This window comes from Sander vitreus, chromosome 6, assembly GCF_031162955.1.
Source record: "Sander vitreus isolate 19-12246 chromosome 6, sanVit1, whole genome shotgun sequence".
In the NCBI taxonomy this organism is placed as follows: domain Eukaryota; kingdom Metazoa; phylum Chordata; class Actinopteri; order Perciformes; family Percidae; genus Sander; species Sander vitreus.
The window spans coordinates 13,754,948-13,782,668 of NC_135860.1; the positions used below are offsets into that span (position 1 = coordinate 13,754,948).

General features: G+C 41.7%; 1 protein-coding gene across 3 annotated transcripts; it reads right to left on the bottom strand.

Moving 5' to 3' along the window:
- Positions 1 to 825: 825 nt before the first annotated feature.
- celf3b (cugbp, Elav-like family member 3b) lies at positions 826 to 26,850 on the bottom strand. Of its 3 annotated transcripts, none has more exons than XM_078252835.1 (15): positions 26,240 to 26,850; positions 25,936 to 25,965; positions 25,154 to 25,360; positions 23,681 to 23,763; positions 8,612 to 8,660; positions 8,101 to 8,229; positions 7,909 to 7,988; positions 7,379 to 7,534; positions 6,787 to 6,931; positions 6,175 to 6,264; positions 5,546 to 5,617; positions 4,758 to 4,862; positions 4,368 to 4,511; positions 4,013 to 4,174; positions 826 to 1,600 (listed from the first exon to the last, which is right to left on the bottom strand). In XM_078252835.1, the coding sequence occupies exons 3-14, from the start codon at positions 25,296 to 25,298 to the stop codon at positions 4,047 to 4,049; spliced, it is 1,326 nt and encodes a 441-aa protein (XP_078108961.1). In that variant the 5' UTR covers positions 25,299 to 25,360; positions 25,936 to 25,965; positions 26,240 to 26,850; the 3' UTR covers positions 826 to 1,600; positions 4,013 to 4,046. The 3 variants fall into 3 exon arrangements, with proteins under 3 accessions (XP_078108961.1, XP_078108960.1, XP_078108959.1); XM_078252834.1 differs by having other exon boundaries at positions 5,552 to 5,617; positions 6,175 to 6,324; XM_078252833.1 differs by having other exon boundaries at positions 6,175 to 6,324.
- Between the last annotated feature and the right edge of the window lie 871 nt (positions 26,851 to 27,721).

The window sequence follows — 27,721 nt, forward strand, 5'->3', positions numbered from 1 at the left end:
TTTAAAATGTTTGAAAACCACAGGGCTGAAATATTGTATTATGTAGTTAGTCATCAAGCTCAGTAATAATCTTATCTCTACTCATAGTTTTGCCTGAGCACATGTTCTTTCTGTTTTGGTAAATCAACCTGAGATCAGCTTAGCAAGCAAACAAAACGTGTAATATCTTCGTCCCAGAGGGAGGAGAGTTTGCTGGAACTGGGTTCACAAAGATAAAAACAAATACAGCATTTAATTTAGCTGATAAATTAGTAGCCTATTCCCATAAACAAATAGAGGAGATAACAAACTTTGAGCATCAGCTTATTGTGGGTGAAAACGCTGTCTTTCATTCTCTGGTTACATGCTCCCTACTTACGCCCCCTTCTGGTCAGAAGATGGATGTGAGCTCTCACTTCTGTGGCAAAAAAAATAGTCACAACCACACATCACACATACAGACATACACACACACACACACACACACACACACACACACACACACACACACACACACACTTAACAAATCACATTAGGACATTTAGTATGATACTTTTTATTTTAACTTAAAAAGAGAGTGGATCAAAAACAGGATTCAATAAATTAGAAATAAATATAATTGCTGTAATAATTAATACATACATTATAATTACTCGATTGCAAGAGTCTGACAGAAACAGGCCCTTAAAAGGTTTTCTCTAGAAAATTCTAAAATCAAAATATTGCAACCCACTCCAACCCCTTCTCCCAATAAACAAAATAATTGATAAATTAGTAAATAAATAAAAAATAGCTCAAATATTAAAACCTCCCGAATAAAAGTGCAACCCCTCCCCTCCCCCCGAGTTTCACCTAAAATCTAAGTAGAAATTTAAAATAGGTTAGTGATTTCCCATTTTACAATTTGGAATGTAATATCCCTTTATGAGGATGATGATGTTACTAGTGGTAATAATAATAATAATAATCATAATCATAATCATAATAATAATAATGTCGCTGTGTCCTGTTCAGTGTTTATCTAAAGTAGTATTCTTTTTGCATTTTTTCTTGTTTTTTAAATGCTGCTCTTTGTAAACTAAATTATTTACAGGTCATTAGGATTTTCTCCAAAGTCTCTCTAACCTACTCATTTAGACATCTTTTTGTATTTTCTTTCTTTTTTTATTATGAAACATCGGCCCCTCTATATTTGTCATGGAATAGACATGGTACAGACATGTTAAAGTCTATTGAAGTGATATATCAGAATTTTTTCATCAGTACCCTCCATACATGCTCAGTCTGAGTTATCTTACAGTAACTCTACTAAACACCCTGTTGGCAAACTCCACATAGACCATGGTCAAACCAAGCCCTTGGCTGTATGGGTAAGATTACTGACTTGTGTGAACCGTGTGTGTTTTGTGTGAGTGTCTGCAGGCGTGTGTGTTTGTGCACTTTATGTACATTTGTATATCAGCCTTGTACCGTTCGAGGTTCAGTGTTGAGAGCGCATGTGTATTCGTGTGAGTGTGTGTCAGTGTGTGTGGCTGCACTCCCCGGACACTCAAAGGTAGCAGACAGTCTGAAAGCACTATGAACCCTGGGATTCCACATCGGCTGGACTCTGAAAGGTCACCTGTGAAGGGAGGGAGAGTTGGGGGGTAGAGGGAATGATACATAAACAAGGAGAGAGGGACAGAGAAGGAGGGAGGATATGTTAGAGAGCAAAGTTATAAATACACTGGAGCTCCATGTTTCTGTCTGATCTTTACATCTTGTCAAACATGCTCCTCCCGTCAAACAAAAATCTTGTAGGCATGACTTGAAATGCTTTTATAAGTCTGGAAGCAAATGGCACCTTAGGATGCTCCTAGCTTGGCTTTATTTCAGTTTCATCTTGGTGAGTTTAAACAAGAAGGCATCATTCACAGTTATAAAGCTCTGTAATTCAAAAGCAAGAAATCATGGTGCTTTAACACATACACACACAGTGTCTGGATCATGCAACTCAATACAGTGAAAACCCTTTATTCGTGTCCTTGTGTGATTGAGTGTCTGGAGGTATGTATGTGTGTGTGTTTTTTGTAAAGTTGATATGTGTTTATGTATGCATGTGCTGCACTCATGTGCCTTGGGGTCATGGCAAGCAAACACTACTACCGACATGCATCACTCTCTGGCATTTGCAGTATAGAAATTCTGGGTGATAATTTTAATCTGACTGATGTAGGGGCACAGTGGTGGTTATCAGATAGGTCCATTGGATATGAAAGACCTTGTTATTATCCACAAGGATTTGTTATGTAAAGGTTTGTCTAGAAATAGAAACAGAATCCTTTATTTATAATGTGTGCTGCCATGTGACGGTGCATCCACACACTGGTCTGACAGCAGCTACACATGTTCGCCTCTTTGGTAAAGGTTAGGGTTTGTGGAGGATTTAATTTACCTCAAACTTAAGATATCCTCTATTTCTCCCAGAATTCCTATAGTTGAAGGCTGTTCTCCAATAAGCAAGAGGCACTTGTTTTTCCACCATAACAACCACATACCCTTTACCTCAAAACACGAGCTAGAGGGATAGAAAGAGAAGGTTGGGATAAAGAGAAGCGAAGAAAGAATTTTACAGAGAAAAGGGGGAACAAGTAGGAGGAGAAAAGGGGACCGGAGGAGGAGGGTAGTAGTGAAGGAGAGAGGGAGGAAACACCACAAAAGCACTGATAGAAGATGTAAAAGAGACCAAGAAAGAGAAACAAAGGAGCAAAAAACTAAAGTTCCACATTAAACAGTGTAACAAATCAGAATCCAGGAATATAAAACTCAGCCTATCAGAGTACAGATCAACAAAATGCATGCTCGCCTTAAAATAGTGTGCTTTTGCCATAAAACTCAGATTTCTGCTCTTTTCTATTCTACCTGTATTGCCATTTGGACCGGTTTGTAGCCATACTTAAACTTCTATGTACTGTACTGCATAATCATTTCACAATTTTCCATTGTTGTATGTTGCATAATATCATACTAGCATGTTACTTCCTCCATCAATATAATTTGCATATTTTGATGTAAACTGTACTGCTGTTCTACATTTCTCCACCAGTCCACTATGGAAACCTCTGGAAAACCTCTCTTTACAGACACTAGTACAACAAACATTTTGCACTCTTGCATTACACACTAACAGTGTAACACAGACACATATGTACACATAGATGCCCACGCTCACTACTTTACCCAAACAATTTGTTCAAATAATAATCACACCAAACAGAACACTACAGAAACTGATCAAAAACAAAGCTGCAAAAAAATAACGAGCGTTGCTGCAGAATTTATCAAATGACTATACAATGATTAAGTGTATCAAATATCCAATTAAATCAATTGATTCTGAGTACAGTCCTGGCTATTGAAAGTTATTGATCAGTATGTGCACAGGTCAATACAAAATAAAGTCACAATGCACCAAACACAGTCTGTGGTCACTACAGCAACAGGACATGCAGGTCAACGCATGGCTGGTTGCTCGAGGTGACAGAACAAAAATTGCCAAGGGCAACCAACACAGGCAATCAATCGCCACAGCAACCCAAACACAGGCCAACCAATTAACTTACAACAATGCGAGAGGAAGGGGGGATCAGGGCTTTATCGGTCACTAGGCAACCATTGCCATAGCGATGGGGTCCTCGTGAATTATGATTGGACGGAAGGATCTTGGGTGAGGTAAGTTGCCGTTTCAGGAAAAGATCAAAACAGCAGGAAAGAAAATAAATAAGATTGTGAAAGAAAATAAAAAGGAAAACAATATTTAGTATTTTCACTTTTCCTGAGTTGATTAGTTGTTTTCATATGAGTAACCCACTGTTACTATTCACTGATATGTCATGTTAAGCTTTTTTCTTTTTAACTTTGTACCATCAATTAGCATTGCAGTGTTAACGCTACCTTCTCAAGGTTTTTTTTCTTTCTAACCTAATTTTATCCTCCTGCTCCCCCAACAAACAACACCTCACTTCTCTTCATGTCGTGTCACTCATCACCTCACCTCTCTTTATTTCTTCTTCCTCCTCTGCTGTCACTCAGTATGGGCGGTTGGCATCTTTGGGCCTTTTGAGCTGCACTTTCAGTCTTTTCATGCCGATCTGGAAGCCATTCATGGCCTGGATGGCAGCCTGAGCACTGGCTGGGTTGTCAAAACTCACAAATCCTGCAAGAGAAAGAAAAAGAAGAGTTATTTTAATCAAACCTCTCTTCTACACCGTGCCTTTGCCTCAACTTAACTAACACACAACATTTAAACAGACACAATATCTTTTGTTACACGAGTCACCCTGTCTTTTTCACTCGTCCTTTCCTTTCTCTGCTCTCCCCTCTCCCTCCTCCCTCTTTTTGTGTCTTACCGAAGCATTTGCTCTGATTGGTGGCACGGTCAACAAACACCTTAGCCGAAATGACATTGCCAAAGGGCAGGAACATCTGCAGCATCTCAGAGTCACTGAACTCTTGAGGCAGGTGGTAGATGAAGATGTTACAGCCCTCTGGACCTGAAACACACACACACACACACGCGCACGCACGCACACACGCGCGCGCACACACACACACACACACACACACACACACACACACACACACACACACACACACACACACACACACACACACACACACACACATTAGACATTAGAGTGTGATAAATTATCTCAGGCTGTAAAAACCTTGTGATAAACAACTTTAAATAAGATCACTAGAGAGGGGTGTGGCACCAGACAGACAGGAAGTCACATCACCTTCTCTCTGCTGCTGTTGCTGGGGCTGCTGGTGTTGCTGGGCAACCAGTGTTGGCTGCTGGGGGAATGGCTGCCCGACTAATCCGTAGGCAGCAGGGTACGCCGCTATTGGGAGAGACAGTAACAAAATCTGATTGGGTAAAAACAACAGGTGGCAACATAGCAGTGTCCAATAGAATCATTTCGTTTGAACTGAAACGTCTCCTGCTGAAGGTGAAAACTATTAAATGTAACACTTGAATAGAGCAAGACACAACAACAATGACTTTGTTGGTCTGAGTCTGGTATGCACACAGTACAGACAGTCCCCATTTATTTAATAAGTATGAATCATCTATACGAATGAGGTAAAGGTATCATTAGCTGTATTACATTATTACCAGCCATGGCTGTGTGTCTTGTGTGAAAATGAAATCAGATAAATCGTAACAAAATTAATTCAACCAATTGCCCTTGGAACACTTCCGTCCTTCAGACGATGGCAGTCAAACTTGTTCCTTATTTAGATGTATCCTGATTTAACCTACTGCATGAGCTGCACATGAAGATTTATTTGTGATTAGACAATTGAATGTGGATTTGATATGTAGTGACATTTTATATTAGTGTGGCCAGATGTGTCTCATTACTGAACCTAAGGTGATTTTAAAAGCAATATGTGTGCATTTACATTTGGGTTTTTTATACATTTTACATCTATCCATACATATGCCATTCCAACCCACAGCGAGAAGACGTCGCTCAACGCGCTTTATCTAAACATTCTTGTCACCTGTCTGTTCACTTACACCAACCTGTGTAGTGTTGCATGCCTGCATACGCCTGCTGTAGGGGGTCCAGGGCTGCTGCTGGGCTCTGAGCTGGAGAGCCAGAAAATAGAAAAATAGTGAGAATAGAAAAAATACAAACAATGTGATAATAAATCTTGGATTTTCCTCAGTTTAATGTCTATACATCTGTATGTATGGTTCTTAGATTTTATTAAAATACCTTAATATTTCATCCTATATATATATATAAATATAAATATATATATATATATATATATATAAAACACTTGGCCGGGGCCCTCAACACACCTATTGACCCCAACACTCTAACAGCCCTATTTGGTCTCCCACCAAGTTTGAATATGTCCACCACGACACAGCATGTCAACACATTAACTACTCTGTTAGCCTGACTCTTCTTAAATGGAACCATGCCACCCCTCTGACACATGACAGAAGGATACAGGAAATCTTTCTTTTCTTTTTCTTTTCTTTCTTTTCTTCTTTCATTCTTTCTTTATTCATTTAGTTATTTGTTTTTTGGGGGGGGATGGATGGAGAGGTGAGGGTGGGGGGAACTGGGATGTTATACTACAGACACTTTGTAAACCCAATAAAAATATGTAATAAAACACTAAAATAAAAACCTTGATATGGGTGAACGCCATTGGTGTATAGCGCTTCCGTTGCTTGTTGTCCATTGGTGGGGGCTGGCAGACTGCTGTAACCATTCACTCCTAGTGGCGGAGGGAGAGATGGCACAGGCGTTGCCGCCATAGTTGGTGGTGTGTTTGTACCTACAGACGCAGATTACAGTCCAGATAACGAGTCTGTCATTGCAGCTCTTTTACTCTACTGACTACACCTGTATCTACACCTTCAAAATCCTTAGTTATTTATGCAATTATCTTGCTATACAAATGCAAAATAAAAAAGTGCTTTAAACTTCGATTTTTATTTTGATGAAGCAAAGCATCTAAGGGAAAAGACTGCTGACCATTATAAAAATATGTTTTGTGTTACAATATACAGCTGATAACTTTATCTACAAACCACTATATTCTTTACAATACAGCTCCAGTGCATGTGTCTGACTATATACAAGTCCAAGAATGTTTTTGAGTATGCATGGCATGTGATTGTGATTGTGCTTGTATGTGTGTGTGTGTGTGTGTGTGTGTGTGTGTGTGTGTGTGTGTGTGTGTGTGTGTGTGTGTGGGTGTGTGTGTGTGTGTGTGTGTGTGTGTATGGCAGCCTACCCGAGGACGGCGTGATGGATGTAATGGGTGTGGCAATGATTCCATTGGCATTGAGCGCCGCCATCTGCTGCATCTGTACAGCAGCAACTGTTGCCACAGGAGACAAGTACGCTGACTGGGCAACCAAGGCCTGCTGTTGGACAAGCTGTAGACAGGGAAGGAAACAGAGAGCGAGGAAGGGGATGGAGAAAAAGAGAGGGAGGGAGGGAGAAAGAGGGAAAAAAGTGAGGGAGAGAGAGAAAACAAAAAGACAGTTAAATGGATATGGGAAAAATAGAGAGAGAGAGACAAAGAGAGGGAAAAAAGGAGAAAAAGGGTTAGGGAGAGGGAATGATGGAGGAACAGATGAATAGAGATCTAATTACAAGGCCATTATGTCCTGAGTCAGTAGGTTAATGGTTGTGTGTTGCGGGAAAGCTAATGCCAAATGACGTATGTTCTGTTGTCTAAGTAATAACATTAGACCCAATTAGACTACTGATAGCCTCTTCAAACTTATTACATCCTTTCATAAGCACAGCACTCCCCTTATAAACTTGGTGTGTATGTGTGTGTAGCGCAGTGAGTGTTTGTGCATTTGTAAACTGCTTGCCTGTGCGTTGACCGCCTGTGTGTAGGCATTGTAGGCGGGGAAGTTGAGGGTCATGGGGCTAAATATGCCGAGCTGGGAGGCCACCTGCTGCATCCTCCTCAGCCCCCGCTCCTTCTCTGTGTCGGCAAACTTCACCACCAGACTGGACGACGCACCCTGTCCGGCAAAAGAAGGAGACATGGAGTAAGTTTCAACTGCAATTAAAAGTAATGTTACATGCTGTCTTCTTTATGTGTTAATGGGACTGCTTACTAATTCATTCATTTTCTCCATACAATTAATCCATTTACAAATCATATGGGGCTCAGGCCTATACTAGCATGTAGATGATGCCCAGGACACCACCAAAGAAGAGAGATGATTACATTACTTACATTATAACCTACAGAAAATTTAAACTGCCCCACGTGACTCATGCACATGTCTTTGGAACACGATGTGTGTGTGCATACCTTGTGTGTGTGTGTGTATATGTGTGTGTGTGTGTTGTACGTTTTCAATCATTTTCCAATTTCATGCATGCAACTTACAGGCATTGTGCGGCTTCCATGCAAGCTGTTGATGGCAGCCTGGGCTTCAGCGTGTCCTTGGAATTTTACAAAAGCGCACCCTGCAACAAAACAGAGTCAGTTACAGCACACAGAATATATCAAATTACAAAGTACAACTGAACTAAATAAGGTAGTTTGTGTGTGTTAGCATATGTACTGTATGTGTTTTACCTTTGCTGGTGCCGTCGGGCCCTCTCAACACAGTACACTCATCTATGCTGCCAAAGGGCTCAAAAAGTCTTCTGACGTCCTCATCACTCTGTTGCTTTCCCAGCATGCCCACAAACAATTTCCTGTCCTCTGAGAGACCAACAATATGGAAGAAAGGAAAGGAAATGATAAGAAATCAACTTTATTTCCCCTTAAATTGTTCACACCTCTGTTGATCAGACTATAGAAGTTGTGTTAACAGAAATGGAAGCTACCATTTATGTCCACCAGGGAGCAGTATTGGCTATAGAGATGGGTAATGAGAGAGGGGAGTGGAATGAGTGTGATTTGACTGTCTGTGTGTACATGTTTGTGTATTTAGCACCCCTTAGACTACTATCCATCTCTATCTGATCCAACTTGACACCTACCCTTCTCTCTGTGACTCTCACACTAAAATGTGTGTGTGTGTGTGTGTGTGTGTGTGTGTGTGTGTGTGTGTGTGTGTGTGTGTAACTGTAACTTGTCTCACCTCCTCTACCCTCGCTGTCAGCTGGTTTAACCTGGATTGGCCGGTTCATCTGCGGAACAAACAAGAAGGAACATCAACACAGATGTTCGACAAAAACAAGTCTCTCTCTATTTGTCTTATCACAGGACATGTCTTTAGTATTGACTCCACTTACAGTAAACAGTCTCATAGCATTTGTTCCATGGTTATTTCATTATGTATTTAACATATTTATTTATATCAGGACAACAAACATTAATCAACATTTCTGTAAATGTGACAGGGTTAGCTAGCCGACAATTCTGAAACCCCAAAAAGTGGCAAGTGAAATGAGAAACTAGTGGAAGATCTTAATACCACTGTAAGAGTATAGTATACTAATTGAAATTATATCAATTTCAGTCAGTGACCTGCATTAAATAGCTTTTAAATAAATAAAATAGTCATAGCAAAGGTGTGTGTGTGTGTGTGTGTGTGTGTGTCCATGTGTTTTTAAGTCACTGATAAATCAAGTTTAGCAGGTGACAGGTGTGTCTGAACTGTGTCCCAGGCTGCTCTCTTTCTGTGTCAAAGCACACACAACCTTGCCATCTCTGATATATCTCTCTTTCTCTCACACGCGCACACACACACACACACACACACACACACACACACACACACACACACACACACACAGAATGGAGGGGAGATTGAGAAGTGACGAGATTAAGAATGCAGGCCAGCTGATCTGGATTACACAAGAACTACGGATTAGATGAGGGACAAGAGTAGATTGAGATAGAGAGAAGGGGGGGGGGGGGCAGGAGAGCAATGAGATGAGATGACAAGTGTGTGAAGCAAACAGGCGTAGTCAGCTAAAAATAAAAGGATGGAGAACGAGAGTCAGGCCTGGGGGACCCCGACTGACTTCGACCGACTGCAAGGGCAGGTGGAAGGCCAAGAGGAACCCAGGGAGTGAATGAAAATGCTGGAAAAAGAAGCATTACATGAGGACTGAGACAGAGAGATGGAGAGTGGGAGGATAAAAGCAAAGCTGCCCCTGAGAGGATGATTCAAAAAGAATAGAAAGAAAAAGAGGGGGAGGAGTGCGGCGTGATTCAGTCGTGACTAGCTCCGTCTAAAAATGTCACGACTACAAAGATTTAATCTCAGAGTGCTAATGCATGTATGCACACACATGTTCTGAAAAGCCCTTCAATGCATATACTATCTACAGACACACAGGTTTGCCACAAACACAGAAAGGCAAACACAAACATACTATACACACTTAGTGCTTAGTCATAGCACTGAGGCAATGAGACGGAGTGTTAATGCCAGAGGGATGGGGTGGGGGAGGAGAAGGGCTGCAGGATGATGGCAATGAAAAGAGGGAAGAAGCACAAGGAAGGGAGAAAGGAAGAAAAATGGATGGATCCAGAGGAGGGATTGAGCGAGGAAGGTTTGAAGAAGGGAGTGACATTGATACACAAAGTAAAGTCAAAAAGAGAAGAAGAAAACAGCGTGCTTGTGGGGTAGACACTCCTATTTTCTAATCCAAGCTTTGAAATGTTGCAAAACCAAGTCCAAACAACCATCTTACATTTTTGAATATAACATCCTTATCAGTCAAGCTCAGATTTCCTCACTCAGCTGGGACAAATTGTAAAATGTACTAATTAATGCCTTGTCTCACAGCCAGTCAAAAAGTGATTTGTAGCAATAGGGGAATTAGATGTGTTTTGTATCTATGACAGAGAGGAGTAAAACTCAGAGGAAAGAATAGAGGATTAGAAAAGGGACGGGAAGGGACAAAGAGGAGGAGGAGGGTGGAGAAGGAAAGGAAAAGGGAGGGGATGAGGAGGAAGAATGGAGAGAGGTCCCAGTGGGGTGTTAAGGCAATGTAATGAAGCTGGTAATTGAGGAGAGGGCAGAGCAGAGAGACAGATCCATACATTTGATTAATCAGCTCTTAGCTGTCACCACAAAGCTATTGATCTAAGGCAAGGCCATCACACATACAAACACCCAAACGCACAGAAGGTCTGCAGAGGAAGGAATGACCTACATTTTTAACCCTGGACCTTTATTGACTTGAGATGTCAGCATACACATAAACTTACAGATACACACGCTCTCAAAGTTTTCAGTGACCTTGGATTCAATCTGTCCATCCATCCATCCATCCATCCAATCCATCCATCCATCCATCCATCCATCCATCCAATTATCCATCCATCCATCCAATCCATCCAATCCATCCATTCAATCATCCATCCATCCATCCATCCATCCAATCCATCCATCCATCCATCCAATCCATCCAATCCATCCAATCCATCTAATCCATCCATCCATCCATCCATCCATCCATCCAATCCATCCATCCAATCCATCCATCCATCCATCCATCCATCCATCCAATCCATCCATCCAATCCATCCATCCATCCATCCAATCCATCCATCCATCCATCCAATCCATCCAATCCATCCAATCCATCTAATCCATCCATCCATCCATCCATCCATCCAATCCATCCATCCAATCCATCCATCCATCCATCCATCCATCCATCCATCCATCCATCCATCCATCCATCCATCATATCCCAGTCCTGGTGCTATTGCTATCCATCCACGCTGCCATCCATCTAGCACTGTCAACTCATCGATCAGTCCAGTCTTGTTCATTGATTTCGGCCTGTGTTGTAGAGCAGGCTGATTGTAGCAAGATTTGTGCCCACTAACCCCTTCTCTATCCTTCTATCCATCCATCACCTCATCCATTACTTCCTTTATTAGCCCTGTTCAAGCTTATCCTTGTGACTGTAAAACAGACTGAACAGAAGAACCTAATTTTTCCCAACTACAACTTATCAATCAAGGCTTATTGATCTATTTCTGAGTATGTTTGTGTATGTGTTTGCTTGAACAGCCCTGACCTTTTGATGATTTGAAGTAACCATATAATATAAAGTTCATAAGATGCATGGAGAAAGATGAGAGGGAGAATCAGAGGAGATGGAGAAAAAGCCAGAGAAACTGAACACAAGACAGCAGGTGAGGAGTGCATACTGCTGATACGAAGACACACAATGGCATCGGAAAATTGGCATGGCAACTAGCTCGTTGTCATGGCAATCATATGACGGCACACTGGGTAAGTAAACAAGGATGCTGGTTACCAAGGGCGACTGCTGTGCTCTTTGGGTAAACAAAGAATTTGTGCTGGAGAGTGCTTTGCTGGCTTCATACTATCTTCCTTATCATCTCCTTTATCTCTCTTTGACTTAATGTAACAAGGGAAAAATGAGCATAGAGAAAAAATGTATGAGAACAAGGATATGAACAGGACAGAAGATTTATGAGAGATGTGGGCAGTATCCAGAGGAAGAAGTAAGTATAATTTGGTTCTGAGCAAGAGAAGGAGAGGGAGAAGGTGAGGGAACTGAATCTATATTGTAGTAGAGTAATTAAAATTCCCTTGAGCCTGAGATGAAGAAATGCAAATAAAGTACAGTCCATGCTAGTCAGTCACACTGTACTCCACTCTTTTCTCTTCCTTTACCTCAACACACATGAACAGCCATACGCTCCTTTCAAGTAAAATGATCCTCTAATTATTTACGTTCCAATTAAGACTTAATTAACAGAAACCATCTGCAAAGGCGCATCATACTGTAGGTCTGATCCGTCCTGCTAAATACTAAGAAGCCCTTTTTTTGTATCTCTAAGAAAAATGAATTTGTATGTGAGCAGCAGCGTAGCGATGTATGAGGGCGAAATATGTGATATATGATCGTGTGTGAGCTTGCATGACCACTCGCAGTGGAGGCACGTCCACTTACACATTGCATGCACACACAGTACATGTCACTCACATATACACGCACACACACACGCACACACACACATGCACGCACACACACACACACGCACGCACGCACACACACACACACACACACACACACACACACACACACTACACTTTTCCCCACACACAGAGCACCCGTCCTTTTGCCCACACAGAAATAAACACATACTACACACATACAGTTAATCTTACTCCCTGCAGTAACGCAGAGAGGATTGTGCCAGGATTAGGGGATATTAAATCCTTGGATTATCCAATCAAATCGTATTCTACCTCCTCCCCCACCTACGCAAAATCAGTGGAACAAACCATTGCACCACATCATGAGGTTAGGGGGTAGCATGTGTATTTAAATGTGTGTGTGTGCATGCGCTATTTGGAACATGGATTAAAGTACAGTGTTGAATCAATGTTATAATTTTGGCAGTTCTCCACAAATGTTCCCGCAAACAGAAATATAAAACTGACACAGCATGGCAACAGACAATGGTGTGTGTGTGTGTGTGTGTGTGTGTGTGTGTATGTGCGCGTGCGTGCGTGTGTGTGTGTGTGTGTGTGTGTACAGACACACACACACACAAACGCACACACTCTTCCCCCTTCAATTTCCCTCTGGAACACTCCATCCACACAATTTCAGATGTCCATTTTCCAGAGTGCACAAGAAAGGAAAACTATTTTTATCCCTTCTCCACGATCTAGCATTATTTCACCCTCTTCCTCTTCCCCCATCCTCAATTCCCCTCTTTCCACTCCATAATCCCTCCATACCCTGCCTGATGACATGGGCATTTCTGCTTTTTTATCTCTTTCCATCCGTTCCCTCCTTTATCTCAATTCACTTCCTCCTTTTGTGTAGCTCCTACTCTCCCTCTCATTTTTTCTTCATCATTGCTGTCACATGCCCTGCAGGCCTACAGACTCATTATCATCAGTATAGTGAACCCTTATGTTGATTTGGCAAAACCAAAATTGAGCTAAATAGCACAACTGTTCACCTCATATTTGTCTCTATTAAAAAACATTGTTTTTACATAAAACTACATGAATGTTTAACATAATTCTGCCTTGATTTTGAACTACACAATATACCTTCTTGGGTACCAAAAAATAAATTTCATGCTGATCAATGCAAAATCATATAGAAAAGATACTGTGTCTTTGATGCTTCGGCACAAGTGCTCCAGGTGTTTGTGTTCATTGTTGTATCATTGTTACACTTTTGATTGTGGTGTCCAACTGTTTTTCTCTCTCTTTTAAATTTTTTTTTGTAATTTTTTTTATTTTTATTTTTTATTAATTAATTAATTATTTTTTATTTTTTTTATTTTTTTAAATCTTATTTTATTTTAATATTGTATCATCATTATTATTATTATCATTATTATTCTCATCATATTTTGTACTATTACTATTAATGAATATTATGTAAGTTGTGGGTTGGTCAGGGAGGGATTGAAAATGTAAAAGATACAATCTCTGTACAAACAATAGCATTTGTCCTTGAAATAAAGATATATAAAGTCTGTAAAAAAAAAAAAAAAAAGAAAAGATGCTGTATCGATTAAAAGAAGTCTATTGTTTCTGCTCCAGTATAAGTGGAATGGCTTAGACTGCACTTGGTGTTAAGCTAGAGAGCTGGGCAACACTTACAAAATAAAATATATTATATTTCTGATTGAATACGTTGATGATGATGACTGCTGGTGATAAGATATTGACATACATTTGACAAACAATAATTAATCAATTCATCATTTAAGATGTGTCTTTGAAGCAAGAATGGCAAAAAGAAAAATCCCAAATGGGATTAACTTCAGTTAAATGAGTATCATTAGGCTTTGGACTGTAGGTTGGACAAACCAAAACATTTCAAGCTGTCACATTGGACTCTGGGACCTTGTGATGGGCTTAAACCAAATGATTAATCGATGAATAGAGAAAACAATTGCACATAAATAGATAATGAAAATTATAATAATAAATCACATTATCTGTGATTCATCTATATATCAGCTCTATCAAGTGGATCATCGGCGTGTTTTTAGCGTATTTATATTTCAGGAAAACAGGAACACCCTGACTCCCTGATGACACTGAGTATATGGCTCTCATTCACAGCTGGATGAAAACACTGAGATGTGAGAAACAGAGCGAGTGAGCGGGAAGGTGGAGCAGCCCAGCAGCACAGCTCCACCCCACCTCTCTCTCATCTCTCTATCGCACCACGTTAGGCTTTGCATCCCCCAGGTTACCTAGCAACCTGGCATTTCGCTCAGCTCCGTTGCCTGGCAACGGGAGCCTGCAACTATAATACAAGCTCCTGAGCGGCCCATCCCCCTGCTCTCATCCCTCCTTCCCCTGTCTCTCTCATTCCATTCTTCACACCTGAGAAGTCTGCCCTCCTTCCCATCCACTCAATACTTTATCTGGCTGTTAACCCTTCATCAGCCTCTCTACTGGAGCATGGATTACCAACATATTCTCCTTTCTCTCTCCCTCTCTTTTTGCCTTCATTACTCTCCATAGTAATGGTATCAAACCATGCATAACGCAGAACTAACTACCCTGTTGATCCATATAATATTATGCTGTTTTTGTCAAACCCCAATGAGAACATTCTGCATGCAGCAGTGGAGCACTCACTTAAATTTGATCCTTTGGATTTAGTCCAACGTAATCCAACAGCACTATAGCGGATAACTGTTAGACCTATGCACTTGGACCTTCTTTCTATTTTCGGGAGAGTAAGTCCTTTGGGAAATGAGCTGGTGAATTAAAAAGGCTGCTCAAAGCCATACAAATTCATGATTGCAAAAACCTCATATTCACTGAGATTACATTCAATACAGCACCAGTAACACATTTCTGGATGCTCAGATAGTTCCAGCGTTAGGCAGGATCCCATAAAATTTAGACAAGTCAAATATGCAAATGACTTGTAAGTTCTTATAAAGGCTTAATCCAAAGGACAAAATAGCCTAATATTGACTCTGACTGTTTTTGTGCACACCATAGGAGTAAAATCTATTTATAGTGCTGTGTTTTTTATTTGATCTTAACACTACTCGCTTCTATTTCATTGGGATACAACTCATAAGGCATACTTAAAATTTCTAAAACTTTCTAAAACATGATAAATAATTGGCTGATCAGTTCCAAGATCACTCTAACACCAAATCTATCTAAAGAAATGTTGTTTGCTTTGTACATTTTGTTAAATTCTCCTGCAGTTGTTTTCTACTAACTCTCTACGATTTGACATAATTGTACATTAATCAACATAATTATATATAGTATTCAGATTGAAGTCATACACGTAATACACAGGCCTATGGGTGTATATACCTAAAGATGACATGTCTGGCTTATCCATTAGAAGTTATACCCAAACCTAAATCTTATTTAATTGTGATCAACCTCACCTTTAAACCTTAACATGTAATAAACCACACACAGAAAGTGAAGGAGTATACACAATCCTACATTCAATAACTACAAATCTGCTTTAAAATCCAAATGTACATGAACTGAACCAGACCTTTGTGTGCATTATTAAAACAAGGCTTAACTCGCTCATTAACAAACCAAATACCACTGAGCTACACAAGCCCTGTTGGCCTATTCTCTTATCGTGTCGATCTACAATAGTGTAATTTCGTCTATGAAGCTCCAGCTTTGCCCTTAGGTCAGTGTGAAAAGGCCATTATCGAGACAGCAGGTTGAAGTGTGGTTAAAGAGGAGACCTCAGAGTGGAGGTCGCACCCCAGGTGCAAATAAAGTCCCTTCAACCCCTTTGCTTGCCTAATCTCACACACACACACACACACACACACACACACACACACACACACACACACACACACACACACACACACCAGTAACCCCCTCTGACAGATGTCTCTGTTTAAACTGACAGAAGTGCGCCCTGACACCCTCCCACTCCTCCACCACCCAGAAAACCCTTTCTTCCACACAACACCCGCCTGCCCCTTCCTCTACGCTCATTATGGCAAACTTTTGTCTTGCTTCCTCCTTCCCTCTAACTCGACCTCCTCTGCTCCTCCCCTGTCTCACCCTACCCCCTCCCTGTCTATACACTCCTATTCATGCCAAACCTACTTATGGCCCTCCTCCACTACTCTTTACCCCCCTTTTCATTCAGACAAATTCACACTCATTCACCACCATTGTATGTGCCCTGCTCCATACGTCCAGCTTAGTGCAGACGTATACATATTACATGCTGAGACAATGCATGCATATTGCAGAGGATTTTCTTTGCTTTACTTGAAATCCAGACTCTGGGAGTTCAGTACATGCATGCAACTGATGTCAAAAGTAAGTGATGCTTGCTATATGATCTGGCACTGGAAATCAGTGACACTGCTCAGTGATCAAAGCCATACCCAATATCCGGGCATCTGTTAAGCTTGCTGCTTTTAAGGGGTTTCTTGGCACACTCTGCTTTCTGGCACTTGTTTACTTTCTTTATAATCCCTTAAAAAACCCAAATACATAAATGAAAGACATCCCCTCTTGTGTGCTTACAATAATGAGTCAAATGTATCTGTCAATGTGTAATATCTATATTTAATGTCTAATTTAAATATGGGGACTTTACCACTGGACATGCTTTGATTTCTAAATTCATCGCCTTAAGTATGCATCTTGCGATAAGCCAAACGTGAATCCCAGACTTAAATGGGCACACTGAAGCTGCCCATGCTGTGCTTCACTACAGGTCTAAAGCCAGCTATAAGTTGCGAGAACAAAGCACGTCCAGCATCAGATGCAATAATGATGACATATAATTGCAACTAAACAGTTCTTTTTAATCTATGAATGCGGGAACTAGGCCCTGCAGATTTTTGTAGCTGGCTGGATTTCCAAAACAGATGGTGTGTGATATGGACTCAACTCAACTTTGGGCTACTTTAGGGCTCAGCATCTGAGAGACACAGAATTGGCAGTGAACAATCACATAACCTAGCAATCATGTGTCCACACAAACAAATAATCAAACTGGCCAAGATACAAATGTTCCTACAAATGTTCCTGTGTGTGTGTGTGTGTGTGTGTGTGTGTGTGTGTGTGTGTGTGTGCACGCATGTGCGTCTGTGTGTGAGTGGGTGGATGGGTGTGGGGGCCTTAGAGAGGCAGGCGCTCTCCAGGGTCAGGCTTTTATGAGGCTATGATTAGATTCTGCCTCAATTTTGTGGTGAAATATGAGGCAGGCTCTCTTTCTCTGTCCATGTTGCATGCACAAATGCACACGCACATACAAGCACACACACAGTTAATACTTTTGTTAAAACCAAACAAGCTAAATCCCCCTTGGTTTTAGTTGTACACAACCCAACACCCCTATATTCTGCATACCCCTCAGTATCACTCTCTCTGGCTCCTCTTCTTTCTTTCTACTTCTTGCACACACAAATACACACTTTTTTCTACACTTGTCCCTCTTCTCCCTTCCCATCCCACACACAGTGAGGATAAAAATAGAGAGCACCACAAGGGAGGGGGGAGCGATACACATCACAAACCCCATCAGGTGTTGAGAGATAGAGGCAGGGGGACGGCAGAGGGAAGAGACTGAGAACAAATTAAAGAGAGAGAGAGAAAGAGAGAGGGAACTGGGGTCTGTTCTGAATTGAAAGTGCAGCAGTAAGCAGTGAAGGTGAATAGTAAACAGTGCTGCTGACCACATAAATATGCTAAATTAGCCTACAAAGTCGCCCTAGTGGATAATTGCTCATCATAGCTTTGCCCCATAGGGAGGCTGCCTGCCAGGCATCTTAGATTACACATGGAAAAACACAGAACATACACAACATGCACACATCACACGTCCTGAGTGGATCTGATGAACATCAACTACAAGGACTGGATGATGGACGCATGAAAAGATTGTGTCCAACTTCCCAGTCATTCTCATCTTAACACTACAAACATACTAAAGGAACACTTTTTTTTTTTTACACCGATATTTTTGTCTTTAAGAATTAAGTTATATAGTCTGGAAGTAGCACTGGCATCACTACTGAGCTGCTGCACCTTAAAAGTACCACGCTGAGTCTATGTGAATCCATACTGTGCATGCAAATAAATATAGCCTTTTCAGCCCCAGGACATAAATAACAAATTCTCTCTCTCTCTCTCTCTCTCTCTCTCTCTCTCTCTCTCTCTCTCTCTTTCTCTCTCTTCAGTCCAGGCTCAATAAAATACATCACAGCTCACATGTTTGCGTGCTCAAGCATCAAACAATGGAACAATTCCAATTTATTTAATTCATTTTTATTATATTTTTCAAAAGTGTATCGATATGTGTATAAGTTATTTTTAACTACTAAACTGTGGCGCTTCTTCTGCCTTTTTAATAATTAATTAGGCCCGCGTGTGTGTGTGTGTGTGTGTGTGTGTAGGCTTCGGTTAGGCTCTATTCAAAGAACAGGGAGCAGAGTGCTGCCTGGAGAGCAGTGAAGCATGACAACACACACCTGGTAAGCTGCTTATCACACTTTAATTTCACCTACACTGAGATCTGCGGATGCCAGCGTGACCAAACAGATGCGTGTGAGTGTGTTTGTGTGTGTGTGATCGTGTACATGTATGTGTGTATGTACGAACACTTGTGTTTGAAGTAGAACAAAGATGGAGTGATAAACGCAGAGAGAAGAGAGTGCAGATTAAATGGAGAGAGAGATATCAACGACAGAGAACAAAAGAAAAAGATAAGGGGAAAGATAAGGGAGGAAATACAGCGGCAGTAGGCATTGGAGAGATGGAGCGATAGAGAGGGGGAGGGAGATGTGAGGTTAAAGTCTAAACTGGCCGGGAGTAAAGTGTGGTCTGAGACAGAGGAAGGAAGGATGGAGATTAAGATGAAGCAAGGATGGTTTTGTATGAATGATAACTGTAAAATTTGTGTTATCAGGAGTACAAAATATACCAGTTCCTTTTTACTGAAATATAGACAAACTGTCAATGACATTCAAGCCTGGGATGTGAACAATCATTTTAAAGTGGCCAACGTAACACCATAACAATTCACAAGTTTACTACTACAGTACTGTTAAGTTATTGAAAAACCAGCATGTCAAACAAATTATGCTGTAATTATGTTTTATCCAAAAGCATAATAAATACCAAAGACAAGAAAAAAAAATTATGAATAAACATTCCGTATCCAAACTTTCACTTCACCACACCCCCTCCTGTCACCCTGTTTTTACAGCTCTGATACCAGCCACCCTGTATTTGTTGACTAGAGGCTGAGCCCTGACCTCTGACCTTGGACACACTGCCACAAACCCTCTGTACTAACAAGACAATAGCCATGGCACAACATATGTTCCTGTGTTTCCAAAAAAATCAATGTCATGTATGTAGATGTGATGAAAAAAATATTAAATACATTGACGGTATTACGGCTTATTGGCTGTTGATGGAGATTCTTATTTGTATCGTTTACTTGCTTATTTGTCCTGTCCTGTTCACCCACTTAGCAATACTAGTCATAATTTAGTTAAGCATCAATGAGGTAAAACAAAAATGTACATTTTATAGGAGCATATTTTTACATCGCTGAATATTTTCCTCATTATTCCCATTTGGTGCGACCTCTGCATACAAATGAGAAATTCAATTTTCAAGTGCAAATTAGGACTGATATGCGACAGCTAAACATCTCTTTCGTGTGGATGCATCCCAGGGGGAATATCTGTACCACATCCAAAACATCTGTGTGCTACAGTGGGAGTTGCTAGTGGTTCCACTGGTAAATTTCTGCCACTGTGACTAATATAATGTAACTCTCTCTTTCTCTTCATCTCATGCTCCCTCTGTGCTTCTCCTTCCTTCTCTGTGTCCAAATTAAACACAAGGCGCAGGACACTCTGATAAGGCCATCTGTTCATCTCTTTCTTTCTCTCACAATCCCTCTATCCTTTTCCTCGTTTTCCAATCTGACAGTCGACTGCCCCTGCTGAAGCTAGCGGGGGACATTTGAGGTACAGTTTCTCTGCAGCTCTCTCTGTGTTTGTCTTCTTCCTTTCATTCCTCTACTGGCTGCTTGGAACCGTTAAATCAGCGTTAAATCCCATCAGTGAGTGACAGACAGAGCACTCTGTATCATTGGACTTGTCCCCGAACCTTTAATTGCTTGGCCATGGTGTAAGAGAAACACATCTGTATGAGTGTGTGATGCTACAGCTCTATTAAAGTTGTATGAGGTGCCTGACGTTCCAGCAGTACCCGCATTTAGGAGCAATTCCAGGATTCAAGACTGCCATGCACACACACACACGTGCACTCTCTCACACACGCGCGCACTCTCTCTCACACACGCACACACACGCACACACATGCACGCGCACACACACACACACACACACACACACACCCACCCACACACACCCACACACACCAGCCCCCTTGCCCCATGGTGAGTCCAGGATCTGACTATGAAAATGAGTTTGTGAGAAACTAATCATGCAGCTTAACAAGTGGAGCTGGGAAAGAAGGGGAAGAGGGGGAGGAGATAGAGGAGACGGGGGTGTGAAACAGTCCAAAGGGTCAACTAATCAAGAGGAGGGGAAATGAGAAGAGGGGGAGAGGAACTGCGAGTGGGGTGGAGGGAGAAAGAGGGATAGGGACTGACGTTGAGAGGAGGACTTAGAAGAAGGCTTGCCATAAATGACTGTGAAATGAGAATCCTAGGAGGAAGCGTGACTGTGCAGTGAGGGGGGGGGGGGAAATGAGTAAAAGACAGCAGGAAGGGAAAAGCAGGGATGAAAGAGGGATACCATGAAGAGATTTTAGAGAGGAAAAGGAGTGTGCGATGAAAGGTTTGGGGTAGTGAAGAGAACATTCTGTAATATGCTACTGGTGCAGAGAAACTGAGGGACGTGAGGGGAGGAGTTGAACAGAGGACAGAGGGGATTTGAGGGGAAAAAAAGAGATAAAATGGAAAGCATGGAGGGAAAATAAAAGGAGGAATAAGGAAGAGATGAAAAAGCAATTTTTAGGTAAAGAAAAGAATGGGACAATGGGATGATGTATGAAAGGGAGAGAGAAATCGTCTGAAGTCATTTCTAAATCCTGTCAAAGAAGGCAATGGACAGGCAAGGGGAGAAAGACATACAGGATAGAGAAAGGGTATAGTCAGGTAGTGGAAAGTGATAGCAGTGCTAAACCTTAGAGAAGATACAGGGAGGGGAGGCCTTCAAGTTAAAATATAACCACCAAAATAATCCCTTGGAATTATTTGGAGAAATTAGAGTTTGATTTATCCTTTAAAAAACTCAGGCAGTCAGGGCGTTCGCCCCATGTTGGCTGAGTCCTGCAGCGGCGCGGGTTCAAATCCAACCTGCTGCCCTTTGCTGCGTGTCATCCTCCATCTCTCTCCCCCTTTCATGTCTATCCACTGTCTCTACACAATAAAGGGAAAAGCCCCCAAAAATATAATCTTTAAAAAAAAAAACTCAGGCAGTGGTCAACATACCAGAGGGGATGTTAGTTAATGAGTCAGAAACATGTGTGAGTGCTTTGAATACAGGAACGTGTTTTTGAAAAACGGTGTACATTCTAGCTTCTATTTACTGTTTTTCATCAACCACTTTGCTGAACTCGGATAAGCATGCTGAAATAAGGTCTTCATCAAATCATTTTTCATATTCTTAAGAGTACTTTACTCTGAAGACTTTTGCCTCTTCAGCGATAAGAGACAATATAGCTTTCATATAAACCTCTATGGGCAACCAAATTGAGGAAAGCCACATGCGGAAACAGTAATATTGCTCATTGAAAGTCCAGGCTAATTGAAAACCCAGCACACGACAGCCACACCCTCGATTCAGCACTAGTCCTTCTCAGGGGAGTGGTGGTACTTCTGATTGTTTCTTGCTGGTTGATAAATCTGTACCGCTAATGAGTATCCTCCCTGCAAATGTTTCCTCCTTGTGTTCAGAATATTCATCACAATTTATCTGGAAATTCACTGCTCCTGCGACGAGCTGGTTATCATCAACAGGAAAGGATAAAAGTAAAACCCAGGGGAGAAGGTTAGAGGGATGAGTCAAAGGACAAAGGGCAGCATGAGAGGGAGAAACAAGACACAGCAGACAGTGGAGAGGTGATTTTCGCAGAAAGGTCAGACGTCTTAGCAGGCCCTAATTGGATTAATGTCATTTTTAACATACTGCGTTCGTACGTGTGACTGTGTGTGTACAACTGCAGAGGCATTTTTCAGCTGCATGGAAAAGCATGCATGATTGCAATATGTATTAGGGATTTGTGTTTGTTGGAACATTTCCCCTCCCCCAAAGTATTTTTCTTCAGGCTCTCCTCCAACCATTTTCTAACAAAGATCTTATCAACACCCCAGCTTGCAGAGAAGGTGCAGGAACTGAAACTCTGATCAGTGGCAGGGCGGCACAGAGAGAATGAGATAGAGAAAGGATCATAGATGGGGAATGTACATTCACTATTCTGTTATAACTGCTGCAAATCAGAGTATAGATAAGGCTCGGGAAAATGCCATCTCTACAAAATGCCCTATACTTCAACAGCACTCTCTTGGCTAGGTAGTAGTGCAGCCTACTTTCGGTGTAAAAATGCAAAATGTTCGAAAACAGCCATTGTAAAATCTGTTTACAACTGTAGTGAAAACCAGGTCAGACAGAAAAAAAGAGAGGGAGCGACAGAGAGGTACAGCCTATGAGACAGACACAGATCTCGCACAGTGCCCCATCGATAATGAACAGTGTCCTACCCCTGCCCAGCCGCAGCACACAATCCCTCACAAGAGAGACTGAGGGAGACTGGGATGAGACAAAGGGGAATGGCCACATTAATTACACAGACTCTCTAGGCGGGAGCTATCACCAGAGGCTAACGGAAAGAGAGACAGAGAGATGGAGGGACAGAGAAAGATAGAGAAATGGAGATGATTTTGCTCACGGAGTACCCTACGTGTCTCCGGTGAGAGGGAGTGTTTGTCCTTAGCAGACGCCTGCTGGCTGCTGAGTTATGTCACAGTGTTACTAATGGGAGCTGAATCTCCAATAGCACAGAAACACACACTGATTTGGGACCACTTATGTGTTTGTGTATACAAGGTAGCGTCTGTGCATGTAGGTGGGGCGAGGGGGCTTCTGTGATATGAGTGTATGTGCAAGCTTGTGTGAATTGTTGCATAAGTGTGAACTGTTTGGGAAGTGCACTTACCCCTGGTAGTGTTTTCTGCTCGTGTAGAGCGCTCTGGGCTTTCAGTGCCGACTCTCTCGCACAGTACGTCAGAAACGCACATCCTGTCAGATAGAGAGAGACGGGAAAAAGAAAAAAAGAAGGGAAAGGAGTAACGGTAATAAAGGTCAGTGAGTAGCTCTAATACTTATCATTCTCTATTACTGTTTCTGTATCTGTATCTGTATCACCTCCTACAAAAACACACACAGCTACACCATTTAAATATCTCCTTTTCTGGTGCCTTCCCTGAGTAATTGTCACCTATTCTGATTTATCACTAGACTAACTGTGCGAGAGGGTTAAAAAATATATATTCATGCACTGTAACTAAACTTGACAACACCATGATGATGCACTCTAGGGCAGAGAAGGACACTCCACGGCACGGCACATTTCAGAACGGCACGGCACGAGTCAGCACACATGACAGCACCACAGACGTGTGCGTGGGGCTAACAAGGCCTTACAGGCTGGGCACAGTCAGGATTTTGCCCTAAACCAACCACTATGCATGCCTCACGATCACTCCAAATACACTCCCTCTGTTTTCCTATGTGCTGTACCTGTGTCTGTGTGTGTGAGGGAGGGGTAGGTAGCAGAACTGGCTGGCCAGAGCTGTTTACTACACCTGTCACCAGCACTAAGACAACAAGATTAGCAGCAGGTTAGCATTTCGGTGACATCTCAGACAGACTAATGTAGATTCAGAGTAAAGAAGAGAAGATTTGACGATTAGGATGGAGACATTCACACAGAGTGTACATCTGAAGAATTGAGAATGACTCACATAATGACACACAACACACTGACACACATGCATTTTATGGTCCATCTCATTGCTTTTAAGAGGGGCTTACTGTGGCCATGGGGATTCTCAAAACAACGGATTCTTTCCCCTGTGTCACCCAGGCTTAAAGGCCCATTACACTGATTGGAGCATACAGCCTAATCTGGTTCATAACACACAGGACCCCAGGTCATTGTGTGTGTGTGTGTGTGTTTCTGCTATAGTTTATCACCGATCCATTGTTAGAAGGGGCCATTAGTTAAAACCTCCTAATCATTAACACCATTAGGAGTCTCCCAACTCTATAAACCATATATTATATGACACCTTTATATAGTATTCTTCTTAGTAAATTTTGGCACAAGCATACTCATGCATACATAAGCACATTTTTGATTCACAGTGAAATTGTAGTAACCGACTTGTAGTAACCAACTTTGTTTGCCTGTCTTCATAATCTCTCGTTGCAGTGTTAACAGGAGATGGAGACGAGATGAGGTGTGACAGTTTCCATGGTGACATGTGACTCTCAGCACAGGAAAACCCACCCATCTATCTGCCTTACTGTCACACGTCTATATATCTAGTATCTACGTATATGTCTATCTATCTATCTAGCTATCTGTCTTTCTATGTTTAGGCTGTGTTATAATGGCAACACCTACCTTTATGCATGCCAGTGTATTTGTCCTTTATCACGGTTAGCTCATAGATCTTGCCAAACTGCTCGAAGATAGGCTTGAGGTCCTTCTCTTCCAGATTCCGAGGAATCTGCCCTACGAACAGCTTGATGGCGTCTGCCTCCTTCATCAGGACACAGTGGAGAGGAGGACCGGGTACTGCAGGGGCAAACAGATCAGGAGCAGGTAACCCTGGAGAGGAGCAACCGATGCTGGATGAGTCTTTGGGTCACAGCCAGAGAAGTGGACAATAACACAATAATACTCACAATATTAACCCTAAAATATTTTTTATTTTTATATTAATTTAGTGACTTATAATATATTTATTTATTTATATTTAGTTTAGACCTTAAAGCTTCTATGGAATCACAATAATATTTGTAGTATTACCTCAGAGGTTTATGTTTATAATATGTAATTTATTAAAATGTTTTATAGTGTTAGGATATTTGTAGTTGTAAGATAAAAAAAATAATTTAAGAATACAAAAAAAATCAACATAAATTCTAAATACAATTTCTTATTTGACTGCTTTCAGGCTATAAAACATTTGCCCCATTAAGAAAATAAATGTAAAAATGATTTGCGTGATCATTTTTAGTATTTATCGCCCAGCCTGATGACAAAGGGCTTCATAGCTTCTGGTAAAACAATTATGCAAATGTTAATTAGCCAATCAAAAAACAATAATGGGACTTTTCCCCCTACCCAATTAAATATATATATATTTATATAAATCGAAAATATTTGTAAGCATTCATTACCTTTTGGTGGATAAACAGCGTTCAGGAACCCTACACATAAAAAAGAGGAAACAGCGTGATTGGGGGTAAATCATTGCAATAGAGCGGTTTCTTTGTTTAGCCAGCTGTAGGTTACAGCATACACACGGATGTCATGGGGCTCCCTTGCTCTTTGTCCGATCCCCCTTAATGCACACACACACACACACACACACACACACACACACACACACACACACACACACACACACACACACACACACACACCAGAACAAAACAAAACAACACAAGGAAATATACAGGCTACATACATCAAAGCTCTTACCGTTTATTGCTTATAGGCAGAGTGTTGCTTGTGCAGATCAAAAATTAAAGAAGGATGCTCTCTGTTGGGTCCCCGTGTTGTCCTCACCGCGCTCTCTCTGTCCCGTCCTCCAAGTTCCTCCCCTCTCTCTGGATGCTCTTCGCTCTTTGTGCCTTCCCTCCTCCTCCTCGGTGTATAGATACTAGAGGTTTGGCTGTGTTTTTACAAAAACCCGGTGTTCCCGGTCTGGAGGTGGCGAAGTCCTAGTAAAGTTAGCAGGTGAGTCCAAATCACAGCTTGTCACCGGTCCCACTGAAATGTAGTCAACCTCTCGAATCTCAAAATCCAGAGTGGAAGGAGCTTGCTAACGTTAGCTAGTTAGTTTTCACTTTCACCAAAGCCCACTCTAATTCCTATTTCATAACAAAGTGATAACAGACCATCCAGCCGCTTAAATTCGGGTAACATACAACAGTTTAAACTTGCTTGGTCTCTTGAGACTTTTTCAGCCCTGCCGTTATTGTTCCAACCGTTAATCGAGGCTATTCCTACTTAACGTAACTATTCTTGCTATTTTCTTGTTGCGTCTCTCCCGTCCAACGGCTGGATGGCTTTCACGTCCAATGCCGGTATCTCCTCTACTCTTTCTCTCCCTCCCCCTCCTCTCACCAAAGCGGTTGCTAGCCTGTGACGTAACTCCCAGGGACCGTCGATAAATATGTTCGCCTCACTCACACGAAGAAAAACAAAAACTGTCCCCTACTCACTCAATCACCTTTACAGATCCACCCATCGAACTCAGTGATATATGTACTATTTTATATTATATTTATATAATTTTCAGAGGTATTTGAAGTGTTTTAAGCTCTTTGCCCGAGCGACGGTTTGCGGGTGAAACCTTTTTACACGTTGCCTAGGCGACACCGTACGCAGAGCCGCCTATTGTTCTAGCCGCGAGCCCTGGCCTTGGTGCTGAAACGATGCCTCTTCACGTGAAGCCGAAGCGCGCCGCCGCTGTCGTGCACGCAGTCACGACTACTACATCTACAGCGGTTCACGCCCGAGCCCGAAATCACACCCACTCAGAGTAAAATGTGTGACAGGGAAGGAGAGATAGCTCGGGGTTGGAGTTGGCCTACTTTGCAGTCTGTACTTTGGAAAACCGGCCGAGATTGGGCTATTTCACTTAGATAGGCCTATGTAAAGACAGGCAGCATCCAATGTTAATGCTAAACAAACTCAGCCAGATGACACCATTTTGTATTATTATCTTTGATGAGTGCGTGCGTGCATAGAGTCTTTGATGAAGAGAGATTGAGTGAAAAGAGAGTCATCAGGTTCATGGTAATTTACTCCAAAGGTCACCATCTGCCTGCCTTGCCTCGTGCCCTCTGTGGGCCAGCATCCCCCGCCACATTCATCCACCATATAGTAGGCTACACCCCTCCCACACAGCACACACACTTGCATGTATAGGCTATATCGTCGCACTAGGGGCTTACG

Coding starts and splice junctions, on each gene's coding strand:
- celf3b (XM_078252833.1), bottom strand. CDS start 25,298: ATGAAGGAGGCAGACGCCATCAAGCTGTTCGTAGGGCAGATTCCTCGG. Junction 6,325..6,786: donor ATCCATCACGCCGTCCTCGG/GTAGGCTGCCAT, acceptor CTGCGTCTGTAG/GTACAAACACACCACCAACT. Junction 5,618..6,174: donor TGGCGTTCACCCATATCAAG/GTTTTTATTTTA, acceptor CTGGCTCTCCAG/CTCAGAGCCCAGCAGCAGCC.